This window comes from Pecten maximus, chromosome 10, assembly GCF_902652985.1.
Source record: "Pecten maximus chromosome 10, xPecMax1.1, whole genome shotgun sequence".
NCBI lineage: Eukaryota > Metazoa > Mollusca > Bivalvia > Pectinida > Pectinidae > Pecten > Pecten maximus.
The window spans coordinates 1,210,591-1,233,820 of NC_047024.1; the positions used below are offsets into that span (position 1 = coordinate 1,210,591).

Genomic DNA, 23,230 nt, shown 5'->3' on the forward strand with positions numbered 1-23,230 from the left:
TATACAAGTTATTATTTGCCTAGGTGCAGCTATCAAAGATACCTGCTACGTCAGTATGTGCACTATAACTAGTTAAAGATAATTAAAAACATTCCAAATATTTCTAAGGGCTACCCAAGTAGAATATATATCCAACGGGAGGACAAACTATGCATGGGAAGTGCTGTAGAAAATGTGACTTAGTACTGTTTCAATTAAATCGCTTACATGGATAAACCTGGTGTCCTCCTGTTGGGCAGATATTTACTGGAATAGCCTTAAATCTATGAAAGAAATGGTCAAAGAAAAGGCTATTGTCATTATGGTTTATTTTTCATTCTTATGTCATTCATTCAGCATGCCACATTTCATCCTTCATTAATAAAGTCTCATGGTCCAATATAAACTGTACAACACGAAGACGATTCAACCAGCATTAACAACATGCCGGATAGGTCCTATATAAACATGTCAACTACGTCACCACAATCACATACAGATCAGGGGACTGGCACTTTAAACATGTGTTCACTGTACAAACTTCTACCGAATTTATCCAACAGCAGCTCATGGCAGTTATTAAACATTCCCATATATCAAAGAATTGCTAACAAATGTCTTTCATTGTCTCTTGACTTTCAACATGATGTTGGTCCTCAAGTTGGCTTAGTGTTGGATTAATACAGTAGCACTGCAATGGCTTTGGGAACATTAAGCATCATTCCTAAAATCATTCTTTCAAACTGAATCAAGATAATTATAATATTAAGTGTGTATCTCCTAAAATGGCATTAACAACAATCAACTGTGAAAATGAGCAAAGAATACTAATTCATTGATGTATCTTTTCTTGAGCATCTACAACTTGGGATTTACTAGAAGACAGTTTTAAAGTATGTAGTAAGTAAGATTATATGTATTTTCATTTCAAAATATTTTATCAAGTAAAAGCACATAAGAACTGGAAGCTTAAAGAGGCTTGCCCGCAGAGAGTTCAGAAAAATTGGCAAATAGATAAAGATTTTTTACACATGACAGATTGTTGGAATTGTTGAGTTTTTCATTTTATTTTCCTTATAAAAAGCTGAAAAGTGATATTAAAACCTCATTTTTTAAATATTATTTATTTAATCGCAACCCGCAATAAGTCCCCGCTATAAAGTGGAGTCTAATTTGATTGACACATCAAAGAAACAAGCACGTGCACAGTGCCGCACAGTGATAACTTCAAAGGCAGCGGCGATTTACAAAGAAGATTTGCCGTTATATTCCATACATTTCCCTCTCAGGTTGAGTTTTAAAACGTCTTTTAAATACATATTCTGTAATTGTTTTCAAGAAATAAAGTCGGAAAGCCTCTAATTTTGTCACATAGAAACGTGTACTGAAGTTTATTTAGTGATCGGAGATGTGCCGTTTACCGGTCCGTCTGCGGGTAAGCCTCTTTAAAACATCTGGTATCGACAAAAGAACAGTGTTATATATATGCAAAATGCTCACGTGTGTTCCTGTGGAAAAATATGCTATATGTAAGCTGTGTAGAAAACCGTTTAATGACACTATAAGACATTTTGTTACAGACTGTACCAATACCTTTATGCTAAGGGATACATTTTTAACAAAAGTGGTTGATTATTATAGAGTGCAGCCTTATCTGATAATCACTAATCTGTCAGAAGAGCTCCTGCTTCAGACAATATTCAAAGGGAAAATCTCAGACTTTGAATTTGACAGTGATGTTTTAACTGAAGAGTTTACCAAAGACTGTGCGTACCTACTAAAGAAAGCAGCTGAAATTTACTTCCGCGCCTAAGTGATGTGAAATAAGATATGTTACTCAGAATGAGTCAAATGGAACAGATCAGATGTGATTCTTAATCACGATGTGCAGTTAACGTTATAATTCAATGTAATTATGTCCATTTCAATTTAACTTCTTTTTCTTTTCTTCCTTTTGTTCTCTCAAATTTTTAGGAATAAAGAATGATGATGATGATGATGATCCCTCCACAAGCCATGACAGTATGACACTGCAACCACCAAGAGAACGTCGTCCTACGACGCCGATATCTCAGAAACTCTCTCATACACAGAGACATATATATCTGTATATATGTCTCTGTCATACACGACGATACATCCTGCTACGGCCGTAACTGCTATCTAAGTGGATTCTTGACTCATATTTGAACATAATACCCGTCAATTGGCGTTGTGTGTGTCGTATATTCCTACAACACCACACTTATCCTGCTTGACTGTTGATTACTTTAATGCTGAGATAGAAAATTTCCACTTGCATAAAAAAAAAATCAAAATCATAACCTAACCGATTTACCCCGTATCATTCACGGTAAAATGTAAATGAACTGCAGCGACGACAACAGGCATACATGGATGGGTAGTGTCAGAGACCTATATACTACATCTTCGCTAGCCAAGGCTTCTGATTACGTTACACTCCACGGACTGGTAGAGGCCGGAACGACTTGTACCGGGAAGAAAGACATATCTAGAAATCTAAGATCAAGATGAAGGATACTACATAAGGTTATATCATAAAACAATGTTCTAAACGATCTACACAATATCTATCTCTAAATACAATTAAAAACTTATACATGGCGTATTCTTACACATCCAATACATTATAAACGTCACTAATCCATTGTCCACTAAAACACATACATGTACCATAATTCCTTCATCGGATCACATGCATGAGCTAATTACAATACAATAGACCGTAGATAATCCGGACACTGTTGGTCCCAGCAGATTCAGATTCAGATTCTTTATTTGCTTAAGTTTTACAACTTATCACAATAACACAAGACATGATACATTATATACAAAGGCAAACATAACAGTACAAGTATCTACCTGGCACACAGCTTTCACCATACGCCTCTCGCCCATTCAATCTATTTGAAATTAGATGTAATTAGCACAAACCGTCTGGATTACGAGTTTTCCGGACTGCTGAATTTCGTGGACTTTGTGAATAAATTTGTCGAGAACGCGATATTTCCCTTGATTGCATACACATGGAAACGTTTAATTGACAACTCATAAATAATTTGGTATGTTTTTGTGAATATCAATTTTACATGTTTCTTTTTTTTATTATTGTTTTGGTTTACGTTTCATTCATTCTACAATTTTAAATAAAAGAAATTTAAAGAGGAACATTTTAAATCAATCAGTTAGGGTTAGGACTAGTCATGGTGACCTTCAAACAGTACACAGTCCCGTCCCGCTACTGTACGTACAATCTGATTTTTACGTAATCATAACCCTGCAGAGTGTAAAAATGGCACAAAGGTGTTTTGTAATGTTTATATAGGTTAACAACTTAAATTCGTTCCGTATATCACTTCAGATCAATAATAATCTTATCTTGGTTGCGTATGTTTTTATGGACTCGTTCTAACTACGGAATAGCATTTGTTGATACCCTAGTTATCAGTTGCTTAAGGTTTGAAACAAAAACAGGGCCAGTCTATAATCCGTTCATTAAAATCGCAGTAGAGAAAAACAAAGTACCGTTACAAAAACTGAGCTGCACAGGTAAATGCCTGGGGCTAAGACCTCGCAGCGGTTGCTTTGACAACGTGTAAGGCGGGCAAGCTGATCAGTTGTCGACACGGGTGACTGACCCACAGGGGCTTGGCACGATTTTCCAAATGATTGTCCATATATATATGTATACTATATAGTATCAAGGGTAGTAACTACAAAGAGGGGGAAGACGAACGTATTTAAAAAAAAAAAATTTGTCGTATTCTGCGGGTCAAAAATCTTAGTGACACATACATTACCTTAAAGAGAAATGTTTTATCTTTCCAATGAGTGTTCGATGAACAAAATTGGCCAAGTATTATCCAAGTTATGACCTGACGAATTCGGAAATAGATGTTGAAATGGCTAGGTCGGAATCTCCCTGTCCGGTTGAATAGTCGCCTCGCCTCTAATGGGTACCTCAATAACCATTCAGAAATCGAAAAATCGACGCTTGCAGCGGTATACAGTAACCATAACTATGTCAATATAGGATGTCGGTTGGTTATGTTATCCGTCATGTGCCGTAGCCAATTCCATATTACATCACCGAGCTTACCGTCTTCAAAAAGAACCACCATCTTTCCCTTCATCCGGAACGCTTCTTGGCTGTACGACCACTGTAACGACATAAACAAAGTCATTAGAGGCGAGGCGACTATTCAACCGGACAGGGAGATTCCGACCTAGCCATTTCAATATCTATTTCCGAATTCGTCAGGTCATAACTTGGATAATACTTGGCCAATTTTGTTCATCGAACACTCATTGGAAAGATAAAACATTTCTCTTTAAGGTAATGTATGTGTCACTAAGATTTTTGACCCGCAGAATACGACAAATTATTTTTTTTTAAATACGTTCGTCTTCCCCCTCTTTGTAGTTACTACCCTTGATACTATATACATATATATATAGACTATCATTTGGAAAATCGTGCCAAGCCCCTGTGGACTGACCCAAACTTTTCTCCACGTGGTTGAAAATCGTCCGGATTAAAATTGGAAGTAAGAAATGTGTGATTTCATAGTGATCAATAAAATCTGAAATCTGTAAATGTTTAAAATAAATGCTTAAAACGTCAATAAATTAAATGAACTTGGACCTAGACAGTAGTGAATAGTATATACTAGCTGTCCAATCGGAGAGTAATATACTGTACAATGCACGCAGAACATGCGGTATTTGTTAATGGACATCTGCATTTTCTGAAAACGGAATCTAATATTTTTATTATGAATCAAACTGAATTAACCTGTTCACGTTTTGGGTAATACATCTGACAGGAAACTTGAAACTGGCCATGGTGTGTGTGGATCTTTTAAACTATTAACTTTCCGTTAAATCAATGAACATTATTATTGTTTACAACTCTGTTGATAAAATGACTGATAAAATAAAAGAAAAAAGACCATATTTGATAGACCAAAAAAAAAGACTATTGGTATTGGCAACAAACTAAGGCAGACTAGAGCTACAAGTTGGATTAGAGACTCCACTTTATTATATTTGTGCACCGAGTCGTGTACCGGAGGCATAAGTAAAAATTGGTCATCAGGTGTGTCAATCGGAACACCTGGTGAGGTCCCTCTGCATTTCAATTATATAAGTTATCCACAGGGGTCTATTTACAGCATTGATTTCAGTATGTTTTTAATATTGTTTTTCTTAGCCAAAATTTGAAAAAAAAGATATTTCAAAGTAAAGTTTGCAATGCAGATATAACCATTTATGCATATTTCATTATGGGGAAGTTATTTCAGTGTTTAATTAAATTATTATTCAAATTATTACAGCCTATAACTAAATAGGTTTAAATTAAAGTTTAAATATCCTTTTATATGGATTTGCTTTAATATTTTTGTTATAATAAAGAAACGATACTGGGCCATGCATGAACTTACCCTATTGGAAAGATAGGCACATAGAAATGATTGCCAACACAATAAGTATAAATCAGTATCATCAGTTTTATGAACAGTAAGTGTGTTTTGTATCATGGTCTATCTGTTTTCCCTTTGAAGTTGCGTGTACAATAAATCCCAATGCCCAGTTAAGAGGCGGAGCTTAGTTGTCCAATAACTTCCCATACTAGGAAGTTTTTGTATACCAAAGTGTACACTAACTTCCCAAATTTGGATGTTATTGGACACCGAAGGTATAAGAACCATTAGTTTCCGTAATTTTCAATTTTAATGAAACAAAAACGTCAAGGCATACAATCATTTCCAATTTGTCTATGCAAAAAGTAAAGGTTAGTTCTATTTAATGTAATTATTAAACTTCAGTGTCCTCATGTCAATCCGATCACTGAAAATTAAAGCTGAAGGCTGTTTCCTCTATATATTTCCTCTATATATATACACGATTCCCTGTTCACAAATTTAACATAACGCGTGACTAACAGTTGTCCAGTTCGCCGCATTTGTACAATAGTGTAAGTTGTGTGTAATTTCCTTTCACTGGCACCTATCACTTTCATTATGTTGTTTTGGTTTGTTTACACCGACGACTTGACTTCCATAACAAATGGGGGTTCCTCCGAGAGGTCTCCTGTATATACATCATTGTACATATCAAAGTACTCCGGAATACATCGGTCACCTGCAAGTCAGTGGGGGGAACAAGTTATTACTAGATGTTACCCTATGATAAAGACATGGTAGGATGGGCTAACAAGTTGTCGTATTCGACATGGTTTAGAAAGGTTTTAAAAAAAGGTTCTCGAAATATCAGATATAACTCGCATCTCGAAAAAAACTATCTAATATATTCTCATAGAATTCAAGTTTTTCAATGACAAAACATTATAGAAAAATGAATTTACTTGAAATCAAGTAACTTTAGAAATCATTTTATTAATCATTAAATCATAATCGATCTAGGTCAAATTGATTTAAGTAAACTACATGTTCATGCTGAATCAATAGGGCTAAGGCAATTGATTACTCATTTTTTAACGAGATTTCAGAATGTGTATGATTATTTGCTAAATGTTTAGTGTCATGCTAATCCCGACGTCCCTATGTACCAACCAAATAGAAAATCTTTTAAATTCGGGTTTGAAGAATTATTTGATTTTCATCTACACCGTTATCTCATTTATTTAAGAAATAACTTACCTTCTTGGTTGTAATAATGTCTATTCTTGCTGGTAATTTGGTCACGTGTATTCCAGTCCTCCTAAATATGTTTTGCATCACCTTGCCGTTAACTCCCGACAGAGACCTATATACTAGTATATAGGTCTCTGCTCCCGACAGGTGTCAGCGACATGTCGGAAATCCCATCAAAAACTTTCACTTCGTTTTCTATATCCTTGAATATTTGAGATAACACAATGTCGTCAAAATCATCCCCTTGTAACGAAAGGAAATCCCTGTCCTTAAACTGACCATGGAGCTAGCTGAAGGGGTTGACATCCTCCTGCTTACCGCTTACAAAGTCGGGTGCGCATTGAACTACATGTACATGTAACTGATATTGTTTTTGGCGGGAAATGCACTCCTAATTGATCGTTGATTGTTTTTGGCCGGGAATTCACACAGAAACTTGAGACAGTTCTGATTGGTTGTTAGAAGTTTAATGACAGCCGATTGACGGGCCATGATACAAGCCATTTATTGAATGTCCTAGACTCGTGTACACTTGATATTTCGGTGGGCGTTACTCGTTCGCTACGCGAACTCGTAACCGCCCACCGAAATATCTCGTGATACACTCGTCTAGTCATTCAATAACTATAACAAAGACTTCATTTAATTGCGCAGTGTGCTTTGTACCCAAACCGTATTACAGTCGGTTCTTCGAGAGGCCAGACGGACGCCAGATCCACTCCGACAGAGAGAAGCGAAAGTTTGTATAACTTAAGACCTGGTTTTGGATCTAATACAACACCAGGTAAGTAACAATGTCTTCAGTCTCGTTGTTACAATGTTATGATAACTTTATCGCCATTATAAACGTCTGTCGTCGTGTTTTTAGTATTTCTAAAGGTGGGTCATGCTGGGTTACACTTCCTTGTTCTGTTGAGAGATTCGGGTGTTTTATATATTGGTCCAGTTTTAGAGAAATTTTTCCTAAAACTGTCAAATGACATGTTTGTTTCAAAATCAGGCGGTAATCAAGGCATTCATGTGATTTGAAAGAAGTATTGAAAAATTAAATAAGCCTAATTTGTGCGGAAGTAAAAAAGTTGGAAATTCCGATGATCACATCATGTTTACGTATGCGCAAACTTAGTTACTAATGGTTACTTGATGTTACTGGAGCGTCCCTAAAAGTTTGCTTAGGGTACCGGTGCAAGCAAGTCAAACACCAAGTCACAAGGTCACACCACTGACCAGGTAATTATAACTGATGTCACCAGTCTTGTTATTACAATGCTTCTGTATACTGTATCGCCCATTTATAATATCTGTCATTGTGTTATATTGCTGACGTGGCGGTCATGTTGGTTATCACTTCCCTGTTCGGGGTGTGGAGTCACAGGCGTTTGAAGTTCTGACTGTAAACTGAGATATAATACCATACAAAAATAAGGGTTTTTACTATAAAAGGTCCGCAGTGAATATCAAGGTAATACTTTCTAATTCATGAAAAATTAAGAGTTATCTGCCCATTATTTTCAATCGTTTTAAAAACAGAGAAACATGTTACACCAGCAGTATTAAAAATATAAATATAAATTGAAAGAATCCATGTGTTACTAGTGTTCTTTTTAAACGAACATTAATGTTCGGTTATTGCATTCAAGAACTGGACTGAGAAATATGACCATATTTGGTAACCACATTCACCAATACGCCATCTACTGTCTGTGTCAATGAAATATGGCTGCCCCAATTGCCTTACGCTTCAAATAATTTACTTGCAAAAACATCTTCGTTTTATATAGCAGTTTTACCGAAAATGTTGAAATGTATTCAGTAGATGTTTTCAAGATGCATACGATTGGAGAAATGCATAACGCTAGCGAAATGTGAAGACTAAATGAACCTGAACTTTGCGAATAACTCCAGGTCAATATATTTATGTAAACAACTATTGCGCAGGCGAATTCGTCTCCGGATGTTTAGAAAGTTTTGCTTTTCCGTGTTCGTTCCAAAACGGCTGACATTATAGCAATAGGTCTGCAAATATGTCCGTGATTTACTTAAATGTGTAATATATATATTCTAGAATGTTACATCATTATCAACTAGGTGTGTATTATAATAATTTAGAGAAAGAAATATATCAATAACGGCATACGAGACGATACATTGTATCATACTATATGTTACTGTACGCGTTTGCGAGAAACAATTAGGTGGCATTTGTGATCAGGGTGACTGGTCATAGTGTTAACGTTGTCATCGATTTCCATATACCATTTTCCTTTGACGAAAATGACCGATAAATCAAATGCAAATGATAATATCTTGTTATGTGCACGGGATTGCTTGTTGTAGGCGATACTTGGAACGTATTTACTGTAAGGGAGGTAACTGCAAGATTACGGAAATCAAAAGTTAAACCAATTTGATTGGTCGATTCCTCCATGACTTTGGCATGGGGTTTACAATCGAAGTGACATAACTACGACAATATTCAGATGATATCAACAATAACATGTTTGGATATATGTGGTTGGCAATTGTTGTCATGTTTAAAATGAACAATTATAAAGCTTGTTTTTATTTCGGCAAAGGCGAGAATATTTACTGAAACGGACCACAGGTGAAGCGGACTTGGAAATACCGAAACGAAGAAAAATGGGGCTTAATTTTAATATAAATTGGCATTATTTTCAGAGAATTGACCCAAATATATGTTCTTCAATGCCTAATTGTATTATATGTAAAATATTAGAGGTTTATTTGACCTAATTTTAAATTAATTTTTCATTTGTGAATCGCGGCCCGATTGTCGTTAGAGTTGAATTACCGAAATGGCCGATAGTGGACCCAAAATCGATATTTTTACGAGAGAATGGACCCATTATAGTAATCTTTGGTGTGTGTAAAGAGACCATATGATTTTTTTTTCTTTTACCTGGAAGTATTTTGAAATAATTTGCAAAATATCGAACTCACGACCAAATTTTCGATTGTGACTAACTACTGAGACGGTGTTCAAATCAGCTGTTGCATGGCTACGTTTACTATGCACTACGTCTACGTGATTTTTTTTAAAGCCGGAAAACGGAAATCGGGATCGTACCATGTCTCACAACAGCAAGTATTACGCTCAATCTGATTAAAATCAGCTGTTACTTGGCTACGTTTACTATGCAATACGCCTGAACGTAGCCATGTAACAGCTGATTTTAATCAGATTGGTATTACGCTAAAAAAAATAAGAAAATCTGACGAAAAGGACAATAAAAAGATAAGTTGTTTCTTAAAAAAACAAACAGTGGACGAAACAGCGGAAAGACAAGCAACGGTACCGGTAACCGCAGATCCAGCAGTAGAAAAACGAGCAACCGATAATATGACTGAAGAACATAAGAATATTAAGGACAGAAATACTGCTCTAATGATTAATGTCACAATTGGTTGACTGTACTTCCTGTTTTCTGTCTGAATAATCAATCTATCAGAACAACCAACTAAAGGATTGTTTTTACTTTTTGTACAATACATGTTGTAACTATTCCACAGTTGGCCAAGGATATACTAAAATGAATTTGTTACCGAAATATCCTCAGTGTAAGAACACAGGTAAATCAGAACACAGGTAAATCAGAACACAGGTAAATCAACTCACCTGTTGGGTGATCAGAAAATCATTAGCTGCTGATAAAATATTATTGTATTTCATTGTGTTGTATTGATGATTGACAAACTAGTTTCAGAAATAGTGTATAAAACTGAAGCACACTTTGGAAAATCATCATATTTTGCTTTTATATTTGAATTATCAAAAACAATTGTATCGTTGGATACTTGATCAAACTTTAACATTTTGTTAAATTTTGTGTCGTATTGATTTAATTTGTGTTTGTTTTCAGAGTTAGTGTAAATTGGCATTTAGATTGGCATTATTATGGAATCTTAAATTCATACTTTTTCACTGTAAAGCAATATTAGTTAACTTTATGTTTTTCAGATTTGTATAAATAATTAAGTTATTGAAGAATTATTGTAATATTCTTTAAAAAGTGATATCTGTTTCATGTTTATATTTAGTTAACAGTAACATTTTTGTTTATATTTTATCTTGCTTACAAGAGCTATACATGTACATTTGTATTGTATTTTGTTTTATTATATAACACAATGTAGATCAGTAACTGCAGAACTATTGTAATATTCTTGTGATATCTGTTTCAGGCTTATAATTAATATTGGTTTTCTTTAAATACCTATACATATATTGCTTTTTTCCAGATTTGTTTAGATTATCATGTAATTACTTTATAGATCAGTTCTTGCAGAATAATATTCTTGTTTGTATCTGTTTCAGAAATAGAAAATAAAAATATTTTTTGTTTATCATACGCGGAATGGTGAATGCACAGGTCAACGTTATAACTTCATCGTCAACAGATATTGTCATTATTAATAGTTAACATCTAAAATTAGTGCTTTGAATTTAGAAAACAATTTCTAATTTTATTTATTTTCTTATTTATATATTTAATCTGACATTGTCATTATCAATAGCAAACTGTATAATTAGGCATAATGCTTTTAAAATTTGATTTTTTTTATTTATCTTATATAGAGTCTATATTTATTGATTTAATATTGTCATTTTAATATTACTAGTAAAATATTCCCTATGATAGTGCTTAGAATTTAGACAACTATATCTGATTCATATACCTGAGCTGACCCTATTTTTTTTACCCGAGTTGGTATTTCATATTGAAACAGACTATAACTAAACTTCAAAGAACTTCCTACATAAACACCTTCCTTTGTCTTTACCAGAGTTGGTGTTCGGGGAATGAGCCCTTCATGGTGGCCAGTTGTCACTTGATAATTGATTTCCAAACTATTCATAGAATAATATTTTAATAATCATAGACAATGTTGGTAAGTTAGGTTGATTTTTTGTTTAAAATATTAAATAAAATAATCAATATGTAAAAGTTGAACTTTTTTTCTGATTAAAGTTTCAAAGAAATATGCAAACCACCCTCCTACTTCAAATATCTACCCTGGAAATAGTTGGAGCAGAATGATCTTCTCTTTAGAAATTTTTATATAAAAGTTATATGATACTTATACATTACTTATAAACCCTAGCTACCATATTATATATATATATGCAGACGAGAAATGATGTGTTTTGTCGATCAATTTTCAGCTGGTTGTCATATCATACAATGGAAGCAACAGTGAATGAAAATGTGATAAGTTCTGATGGCAAAGCTAACGGAGATCATGTTGACGGATCTAATGGTGTCTCGCGAAAGAAAAGGTGATTTCATGTTACATTGATCTTATTATAATACTCAAATTATGTTGTAGGTTATAGAATTGAGTTCATGAGAATAATATGTGCATAGAATTAAAATGATAATAGTTTTAATTTATACTTGATAATAAATATGAGTCAATAATACACCTTAAATTTAAATTGGTCAAATGTACTGTATTTATAAGATACATTTCATCACAACATGTATTGGATTTTGTATGTATAACAATTATACACTATCACCTTAACTCCTTAATTAGTCAAATGACCAGCAGAGCAGAGCATGTGTATAATATATGCTGAGATGTACATGTATATGCCATTGTGTCAAATAAGGTGTACGTATAATACATGCTGAGGTGTGATGAGGTGTACAAGATTGAAATCCAATTGATATGTCTATTTGTTTGCACTATATCAATCTGCAGACTGAGTTGGTAAACAGTCGTTTCCGCTAATCTGTGTTTGATCAGTTTCCCTAATTATACAGCCATTATTAGTTCCGTACTGGTGAAACGGATGGACTATAGTTTTCCTCTCCCTCTGTCTCGTACATACATATGTATGTTTATGTAACAAGTTTATCATCAATGCTCTAGGTGCTTCATTCCTTGAGGGATTTTGATCAAAATTCAAACTGATAAAGGACCATAATATCTCTGATAAGTTTGAGTTTCCTAATAATCACTAATAGTCATGAACGACTGAGCAGATTTTAATCAAATTTGGTCTGAAGCAGCCTTGTGGAAAGGAGATTCAATTTTGTATAAATGGCTGGTTTAATTTGGGCCCTTAGGGGCTTGAGGGGCAGGGTCCAATAAGGGAAATATCACAAATTCTTCCTAGATCCTTCTGTAGGAAATAAAAGGTTTGGCCTGAAGCATCCTTGGATGAAGGGAAACCAATTTTGTTTTTATAAACAGAGGATCTGGTCTCCCAGGTACTTGAGGGGTGGGTTCAATAGGGGAAACATACCGATAGCAAATTCTTTAAAATCCAGATACTTCTGTAGGAATGAATGGATCTGATCCATACCGTATTTGACCTAATAAGGGCGCCCCTACCTTTTTTCAAGGAAATAAATCTTTGACTGAGTGTCAAAATGGTGTTCAAAAGTAATAATTCATGTGAAATGTTTTGCTACTTTATGTTTTCAATTTTCTTAAGCAAATTAAGTAACTGGAACACAAGTTTTCGCCATATTTTGTCTATTCCTACAGTACAGGCTACAGATGACATGTCAGTGCAAAGAGCACCCGAAACTAAACACACATACAAATAATAACTTACCATCTTTTATTTGAAGATAAAGTAAAAGACTTCATTCTTGTTGATTAACAACTTTTGTACAGAACAGAAAGCTAGTTAAAGACATTGTAAATCAATTATTAGGTCAAATATATGATCTGGGAAAAAATCACCTGTGTCTATAAATAGAACACAAAAAAAGTTCCATTTGAACATAAATGGTGGAACACACATTCTCTGGTCTAAAGATCAGCTCGCATGCTTTACAGGTTCACAGGAATATTCTAGTGATGTTTAAGCTTAATATATGATAATGAATATATATCTTTATCTGGAATATTTTTATGACTGAATATTCTGCTATAAGGTATAGTCTGTTTCATAAAACTTCAGAATAACTAATCTTAATAAGGGCGCCCCACTGTCAATTACCCGCGCCCTGCGCCATTATTCGGTATTTGGTCTGAAGCATCCTTGAATAAAGGGGAACAATTTTGTATAAAATGGGGTCTGGCCCTCTTGGGGCCTGAGAGGCAGGGTCCAATTGTGGAAACTGCGCTTAATCCTTTAAGTTGCTTCTAGTCCATTCATATAATTTGCCTGGAGCATTAATGATTAATTGGGCAAATGGGATCTGATCCAATGTATATAAATGGATGGTGTGGCTCCCCTATAGGGCTGCAGGGGAAGGGTTCAATAGGAAAAATATATAGCAAAAAACTTTAAAATACCTTTTTCTTCTTTAAGAATTTAGAAGGATTTGGTCTACATTTGGTTTGAACCATTGTTGGGCGATCTAGATGCAGCTCAAAAAGTAGGAAAAAAGTTGTAATATAGCTGATATGAGAGTATTTGACCATGGTTGCTTAAATATCTAGGTGAGCAAAGCATGCCCTGTGTGCCTCTTGTTGAAAAATCCTTTCAAAAATTTGTCAGTGCTCTAGCAGCTTAATTCATTTCTTTGGGGATTTAGATCAAACTTCACACAATCACAAATGATCATAATATCTTGGACAAGTTGGAGTTTCAGGGTTGTAAGGTCAAGGTCACTATTACTATTTTTTAGAAAATCTTTTGTCGGTATTCTTGTAGCTTCATTCCTGAAGGGACTTTGATAAAACTTTATACATTCATAAAGGACTATGGTATCTTGGACATCTTTGAGTTTCACAGTTGTTGGGACAATGTCAAGGTCACTATTTTTTTTTAGAAAATCCTTCTCAGTGCTCTAGCATTTGAGTTTTAGGGTTGTTAGGTAAAGGTCACCATCATTGTCAGCACTCTAGAAACTTCATTCCTTGAAGGATTTGGATAAAACTTACACGTGTAAAGAACCATAGTCACTATTGCGGTCAGCAATACTTAAAGTAATACTCAGTATAATATGCTTGTATCTATTACAGACATGACGCTATTGGGGGTCAGCAATACTTAAAGTAATACCCAGTATAATATGCTTGTTGATCTATTACAGACATGACGAGGAACACTACCTTGATGCTATACAACAAATTTTGGACAATGGGACCCGTAAATCCAACAGAACAGGCACCGACGCACTTTCAATCTTTGGCATGCAGATGAGATACAATCTCAGAGAAGGTAAATTGTCTGCTTTTTAAGTTGTTAATAAGAACCAGAGACTAGAAAGTTTAGAACACAGAGCTCAGATAACAAGTCATGTAATAAATAGATGTTACACAACGAGTGGTTGTTGGATATGGAATTTATTTCACACTCGTAAGTTATTTTTTAAAAGTTACAAAAGACACGAGCTTTAGCGAGTGTTTTTTGCAACTTTTAAAAAATAACTTACGAGTGTTGAATCAAAGGGAAACGTGGCCAAGTATAATTTCGCGTATGCAAATAAAGTGTACCGGTGACGTCCGGGACTCGGTGATGTGACGTCATTAGATTATTGATGACGTCAATGACAATTGCAGCCTAGGCCAAAGTTCACCTTGTTAGCCAATCAAAATGCGTTTATACCACGTGTGGTATAAACAGATTGTTAATCAACAGCTGTAATGATTAACTGATGGTCTGAGAGTTGAATAACACAGGGTATTGTGGTAGAAATAAAAAAAATCATAATCAGTAATTAATTTATTTTTCATGTATTCTTTAATGACATCAGGTCAGTTTTAATTCATTTTATGATTATGCATGTACAATGTAATACATATCTTCCTTTTGTGTTGATAAAGATTTCCCCCTACTGACCACCAAAAAGGTATTCTGGCGTGGAGTTGCAGAGGAGCTGATCTGGTTTATTCAGGGTTGTACCAATGGAAACAAGCTGAAGGAGAAAAAGATTCGCATCTGGGATGCTAATGGTTCCAAGGAGTTTCTAAGTAAACTTGGCCTGGGTCACCGCGAGGAAGGTATGAATTATATCTTGTTATATTCAGGCTGATGCTGCACAAGCCATACGTTGTAATGATGTTTAAAAGTAGTTTTTAGCTCACCTGGACCGAAGGTCCGGTGAGCTTATGTCATGGCGCAGCGTCCGTCGTCCGTCCGTCAACATTTGCTTCAAATCGCTACTAGTCAAAAAGGCCTTATTGGATTTTGACCAAATTTGGCCAGAAACATCCTTGGCAGAAGGGAAACAGATTTTGCATAAATGGTGATTCTGACTCCCGAGGGGCCAAAGGAGCGGGGCCCAATAGGGGAAATAGAGGTAATTCCTTTAAATCGCTACTAGTCATGAAGTTATTAATGGATTTGAACCCAATTTGGTCTGAAACATCCTTGGGGGAAGGGGAACAGATTTTGCATAAATGGTGGCCCTGACCCCAAAGGGGCCAAAGGGCGGGGCCCAATAGGGGAAATAGAAGTAATTCCTTTAAATCGCTACTAGTCATAAGGTTATGAATGGATTTGAACCCAATTTGGTCAGAAACATCCTTGGGGAAGGGGAACAGATTTTGCATAAATGGTGACTCTGACCCCAAAGGGGACAAATGGGCGGGGCCCAATAGGGGAAATAGAGGTAATTCCTTTAAATCGCTACTTGTCATAAATAACATACCACTGATCTCATTCCATAGGTGATCTAGGCCCTGTGTATGGTTTCCAATGGCGACACTTTGGAGCAGAGTATAAGGACATGCATGCGGACTACACTGGTCAAGGCGTGGACCAACTGAAGGATGTGATACATAAAATAAAGACCAATCCTGATGACCGACGTATTATCATGTCTGCCTGGAACCCTCCAGGTACTACACTTTGGCAGCTGTAACGAGACAGCTGTGTTTCAAAGGTTCTACGTGTATCGTGGCCAGTATATAAGTTTCTCTTTTGTGATAATTCTGAAACAATTAGTCTTGGATTTTGCCGGGCAAGGTTCATCTTCGCTAGCCAAGGCTTCTGATTACGTTACACTCCACGAACCCTTGGCGGATATAGTCGTCAGTTCTGGCCCTCTAGTGGAGATTCGAAATTACCACCCTTTATTCATGAAATTTTCGACCAATCAAAATGAGCGTTACCAATGTACTTCATCGGTGATGTTTACAGACACAAATGAAGGCTTGTGTCAATTTCGATGAGATGTTTGATCAATGACTTATTTAAATTGATCAAACACTGTGAATGTTTCCCCAATGATTGTACGTCTCTGTATATAGGTAAAATGCCATGACATAGTCGACAATGTAGTTCTGTACTGGGTGCCGCAGTTTTTGTTTAATGCGAAACCAAGCCTGAATGTAAAACGGGATTTGATTGGTTGCCCTGGGATTCCAGGGCGCGACGGTTTGAACACGACTATATCCGCCAAGGGTTCGTGGAGTGTAACGTAATCAGAAGCCTTGGCTACCGAAGATGGGCAAGGTTTGTTATCATTGTTTCTTAATGTGTGGGAAGGATATATCTGAAACTTTATCTGTATATATTTCCCTTGGTCCCAATTGTACCAATTTTAAGACTGATTGGGAAAACAGAAACAGCCATCTTTAATATTGACAAAACAATCATGAAGCAAGTTATACCAACATCTATTTAAAACACTCTTGTTGGTCCGAATGGAATGGTCTGGGGTCTTACTGAGAATCCCCAGAGAAACCCCATGTTGTTGGACAGGTGACCCCATACTTTCTCATACTTCATACTCATGTATATAGTTTGTGGGGCTGGTTTTGCATTTGGTTTGATCTGATCTGTGTGTGTACCCTGCAAAAATGTCTCTTTAAATGGACTTACTATATATTTATGACTGCTCTTTAATAGGGATTTGTATTGTAGCTTTACTTTCACTATTTTATAGCTTACTGTTCTTATAAATGTCTATCATGTGTTTTATTTTCCAGATTTACCCAAAATGGCTCTTCCCCCATGTCATGCCTTTGTGCAGTTCTATGTTGCAAATGGAGAGCTGTCTTGTCAGTTGTATCAGCGGTCAGCAGATATGGTAAGCATCATTTTGTACGGACTACTTAGTTTATTAGGGCCCCGCATCGAGAGATGCGGGTGCCCTATAGTAATCAGGTTGTCCGTCTGTCCGTCCGTCCGTCTCTGTCTGTCTGTCCGTCCGTCTGTCTGTTTTTTTTCTTCTGCACAAAAATGATTGAAGGAGATGAAGGATTTGTATCAAATTGGAACTGATGATTCCTCATGCATCCTAGATCAGATGTGTAGTATTTCATGCAAATCGGATTCAAAATGGCTGTTAGGCGGCCATATTGGATTTTAACATTAACATGAAAATACTGGATCTTTGTTGTTTTTAACTGTTCACTATTCGATTATGCAAAGTTGTCAAGAAATAAACCAAGAGTTAACTGACAGAATGATCAAACTCATAGTTCAAGGTCACAAGTTCAAAGGTCAACGGTCAAGGTCATCCTGGGTCGGCTTCAAAATGCCAGGTTATCGACCCTTTTGGATTTTAGCAGTCAAAACAATTTTGACATTTTCTTATCAATGAATGATCTTGTTTTTGATATGCTTTTATATAAATTTGAAACACTAGTTATAGCAGATTGCAGAATTGTTTATTAGGGCCCCGCATCAAAGATGCGGTGCCCTATACTGGCTATAGTAATAAGGTTGTACGTCTCTCCGTTTTTTTCTTTTGCGCCAAATTATTGACAAGAGTTGGAGGATTTCGGTGAAAATTGGTACATAGTGGTATTTAGGGAAGCCAAACACAATGTTACCACTTACAAAATTGTCTGTTGCCATGGTAACAAATGGAGGTTTCTGATTGGTTGAAATTTCGATATTGTTCGATTTCGGTGAAAATTGGTACATAGTGGTATTTAGGGAAGCCAAACACAATGGTACCACTTATGAAACCGTCTGTTACCATGGTAACAAATGGAGGCTTCTGATTGGTAGAAATTTTGATATTATTTGATTGCGGCAAAAATTGGTACATACAGGTATTGAGGGAAGCCGATTTTCGATGATGTAACATTTTACATATTGACATAAAACCACAATACACACATACATATACAATACTATTACAGTCTTCCATTAGCATAATTTATGACTTATGCAAAGTTGGTCACAATCAAACAAGATATCAACTGAACAAAGTTCAAAGTCAATGGGTCATATGTTAAGGTCGGATTGACATTTTTTAAATGGTAAATCTTAAGTTGGTCACAATCAAACAAGGTATCAACTGACCAAAGTTCAAAGTCAATGGGTCATATGTTAAGGTCGGATTGACATTTTTTAAATGGTATTAAAGATTTTGTTATGACATTATGAAGGTAAGTTGGTGTCAAGCGACCAAATTTTGAAGTTGATTGGGTCTAAATATAAAAAGTTTTAAAACAAAAAAAGGTGAAAAAAGTACTGGTTTGGATTTCTTATACCTCAAATGACAAAAAAAGGACATTATTAAAATATTTTAAAAAATCCTTTTTTTCTCCCCTTTTCTTCACATTTGGTATGTTTTGTTTTTCAGAAAACCCTCTCAAGTTTACCTTATTAGAATAACTGCATTGAGTTTATATCAGTTTGTGTGCTCCTTGATATTAGATTTGAAACAAATTTGAAAAGTGTAATGCTTGTAGAATTCTTTTAGCTAGCTTTTCCATACAATAATAATAAGCAGTATTGTCAGTGGCCCTATTAATGCTAACATTAATGAAACAATAGCAAAGGTTAATCAAAAACATATATCTGATAGTTTCATGTCAATATATTACAATCAGTGTTTTTCCTGGGTATTTTGGGAAAACTTCAATATGCCAAATTGGGAAAATTTGAGCGCAAACTGTAAATTACACCCAAACACACACATTGAATTTTCTATGCTAACCAATTTTACAGTGCACAGTGTATTCCTAAAAACAAAACTGGGAATTTTTTCATTGATTGTGAAACGTCGTCATACAAATGTTATTTGTAATTTTCGAGTTGATTTTGGGAAAAAATCAGGCTAAAACGCATTGAGAATGGGGTCGTTTGGCGCACCCAGTTATATAGGCAGGAAAAACACTGACAATAATTATTACATTTACCCTGAAGGGTCAGACACATAGCGGGGCCCTTTCTGACGTGTCAGTGTTCTAGTTATTTATTTATTCTGTGACTTCATATATCTATAGATCTCTTGATCAGATGTCAGATTTGTGGGACGCTTTTATCAAATAAAAAAAAAATGCATTGATACCTTTGCCATATATTGCATTGATATCTTTATCCATAAAATATTGTTCAGAAGTTCTGCATGGTGTCATTCAATCATTAATAATGAAATGGGATACTGATATTAACTGTACATGGAAGTGCTCAGACATGCTTTGTTAAATTTGGGTTTAAATCTATATCCAACAAAGTTGAGGTAGGGTCATTCATGTTTCACAATTTAGCTGAAGCAGGGTCATACTGTATACACGTTTCACAATTTAGCTAAAGCAGAGTCATACTGTATACACGTTTCACAATTTAGCTGAAGCAGAGTCATACTGTATACATGTTTCACAATTTAGCTAAAGCAGGGTCATACATGTTTGACATGTTTTATTTGTCATTTACAGGGTCTGGGAGTACCATTCAACATTGCTAGTTACGCTTTGTTGACCTACATGATTGCTCATGTGACCGACCTAAAGGTTTGTATGTATTTGTTAATCACTTACAACTCTGCTATAAGAGTTTGTTTGTTTGGGTTTTATGGCCCATAGACAACTAGGGTCATTTAGGGCCAACTGTACAAGGGATTTGGTATAGTATAGCTATAGAGTTTCTATTTCAATTAATTGTTAGTAGTTGCTGAATATTTTTTAAATCTATCATCTCAAAATCATTAAAGCATGGAAATTATGTGATACTTAGATATTGATAAACATGCTTGAAGTGAAATTTTTTTTTTTTAATGAAATGAAGCATACATGTACAACGTACTTATTTACTTGCGTAAATCCTTGTTTGATATAGAAGTACTGGGAAGTTTTGTCATTAAAGCTGACAGTGTAACATTGTATGTTGTTTTTTTACAGCCTGGTGATTTTGTACATACATTGGGAGATGCTCATGTATATGTGAACCATATCGAACCATTGAAAGAACAGGTATTTTAAAGTTTTAATTCCATGTAAACCTTAATTGCTGACTTGACATAAATATGTGTGATGTCAAGTTTTCTAGTGAATATATATTTGAAAGTATTCTTGGTTAAGAACATCATCAGCACATTTTAATATATAATTTTTGGTGTCTGTCTATTCTTAAGAACAGAATTTTTACAAAGTAGTCAAACATATAAGAGGCACAACTGTTATATAAAATATAGTATTATTGGGACACTTTTACTGCCATTGAACCCTATCTGTGGAGGAGGAATGTACTTCACAACCTTGATAAGTGTTTATTGTATTGAACTGTACTTGATTGGCTGTACTTGAAGTAGGCGGTGCTCAAATTAAATGTTGACAATACCGCAAAATGAAAACACATGATTTTGTAATCACACATATGCACATTGATCGAAATCGCAACAGATATAGGAATTAGCAGTGTTAGTAAGATCTGGTGGAACAAAGATATTGGCAGTGTTAGGAATGTCTGGTGGAACAAAGATATTGGCAGTGTTAGGAATGTCTGGTGGAACAAAGATATTGGCAGTGTTAGAAATGTCTGGTGGAACAAAGATATTGGCAGTGTTGGGAAGATCTGGTGGAACAAAGATATTGACAGTATTAGGAATGTCTGGTGGAACAAAGATATTGGCAGTATTAGGAATGTCTGGTGGAACAAAGATATTGACAGTATTAGGAATGTCTGGTGGAACAAAGATATTATCATCCTGGAGTCCTGGGGTCGGGTAGATGTTTTAATGGAATAGCCCTGAAGCCCAGCCTATGTTATAAGCGAACTTTCATCATCCGCAGATAGGGTTCAACGGCAGTAAGATAAAGAATAGTTAAGCTATTGAATCAAGGTTGTATAATGAAAACTTTAAATGAAATGTTTTCCTTTTCAGCTGGCAAGGGAGCCCAAACCATTCCCAAAACTTGTGATTAAAAGGAAAGTTGAAGACATTGATGATTTCAAATTCGAAGACTTTGAGATTGTGGACTATAAACCTCACCCAAAAATTACTATGGAGATGGCCGTGTAATTGGGACCAACTCTTTTATACGGAAAAGTGCAATTTAGTATGCTGTTTCAAAAGGTCTTCATTTGAAAATACCTGGATCAAGTGAAATTCAAATTCTCGTTGGTGCTGTTGTAAAACAACATTCCCAACCTACCAACCCAAACACAAAATAGGTTCCGACAAGCACAAGTGCAGCTATCCTTTGTGCTCAGCAAATACAATATCTTTATGATCTAAAACTGTACACTTACATATTTAAATATATATATAACTTGTGTGTTTTATATTAATAGCCCATTTTGTACTGTCATCAGATGTTGGGCTCTACAAATCGCCCTTTGACTGGTTTGTCATCTATCCACCCGTAAACAATCTGTGTTATCGCTATTTCTAAGAAAGTACCTGAAGGACCTTTCTCAAATTTCATATGTAGGTTCCCTTTGAACCCTTGTTGTGCATGTTCATTTAAACTGGGCGAGAGGACACCATTTTGAATTTTGGCAGTTGAATTTCTGTTTACTGCTATTTCTCCAAACACTGGCATAATCCTTAAATTTTGTATGTGAAGGTTCCCCCAACTCCCTAGTTGTGCATTATCAAATATTAGATTGATCAAATAAGGTCGGTAGCTGACGGGCTACTATCTTGGATTTTGATAATTAAAATTTGAAGCATTATTCCTCCAAATGTTCGGAATAGAAATTTCTCAAATTACATTTAGGATTCCGGTAGTCCCTGGTTGTAAATTGATCAAATAAACAAATTGACCAACATGTGACCACCTTGGATTTTAACAGTTGAAGATTGTTATTTCCATTTCTTTGTTTCAAGTACTGATTACAGCTTGTTACCACTATTTCTGTTAAAATTCTTGATGGACCTTCCTCAGATTTAATATTCAGATTCTGCTTGTTTTCAAATCATTGAGAGAAAAGGGGTAAAAATGAGGAAATATCCTAGATCTTATAAAGGTCATTTATGTTTCCCAATAAAAATTTAAAACACATTTGCATACAGATTATTTGGTTTCTTTTTTTCAAACAATCATCAATAGTATGCAAATGGTATTAATCCAGAGATGGATACTTTTTCATGCCGTGTATCATTTGGCGTATATAAACTTAAATCAAATATTTACTGCAGTCAGTGTTTGTTCAATTGTGTAGTGGTAACTGCATTTTATACAAGTTATTATTTGCCAAGGTGCAGCTATCAAAGATACCTGCTACGTCAGCATGTGCACTATAACTAGTTAAAGATGATTAAAAACATTCCAAATATTTCTAAGGGCTACCCAAGTAGAATATATATCCAACGGGAGGACAAACTATGCATGGGAAGTGCTGTAGAAAATGTGACTTAGTACTGTTTCAATTAAATCGCTTACATGGATAAACCTGGTGTCCTCCTGTTGGGCAGACATTTACTGGAATAGCCTTAAATCTATGAAAGAAATGGTCA

General features: G+C 35.3%; 1 protein-coding gene across 2 annotated transcripts; it reads left to right on the forward strand.

Moving 5' to 3' along the window:
* Positions 1–7,321: 7,321 nt before the first annotated feature.
* On the forward strand, positions 7,322–22,781 carry LOC117335695 (thymidylate synthase-like). 2 transcript variants are annotated; one of them, XM_033895856.1, is made up of 9 exons: positions 7,322–7,440; positions 11,842–11,955; positions 14,678–14,805; positions 15,411–15,587; positions 16,257–16,427; positions 17,520–17,620; positions 20,208–20,282; positions 20,670–20,741; positions 21,653–22,778. In XM_033895856.1, exons 2-9 carry the CDS (start codon positions 11,861–11,863, stop codon positions 21,788–21,790), a joined length of 957 nt encoding a protein of 318 aa, XP_033751747.1. In that variant the 5' UTR covers positions 7,322–7,440; positions 11,842–11,860; the 3' UTR covers positions 21,791–22,778. The 2 variants fall into 2 exon arrangements, with proteins under 2 accessions (XP_033751747.1, XP_033751748.1); XM_033895857.1 differs by lacking the exon at positions 7,322–7,440 and adding an exon at positions 7,809–7,886 and having other exon boundaries at positions 21,653–22,781.
* The last annotated feature ends 449 nt before the right edge of the window (positions 22,782–23,230 follow it).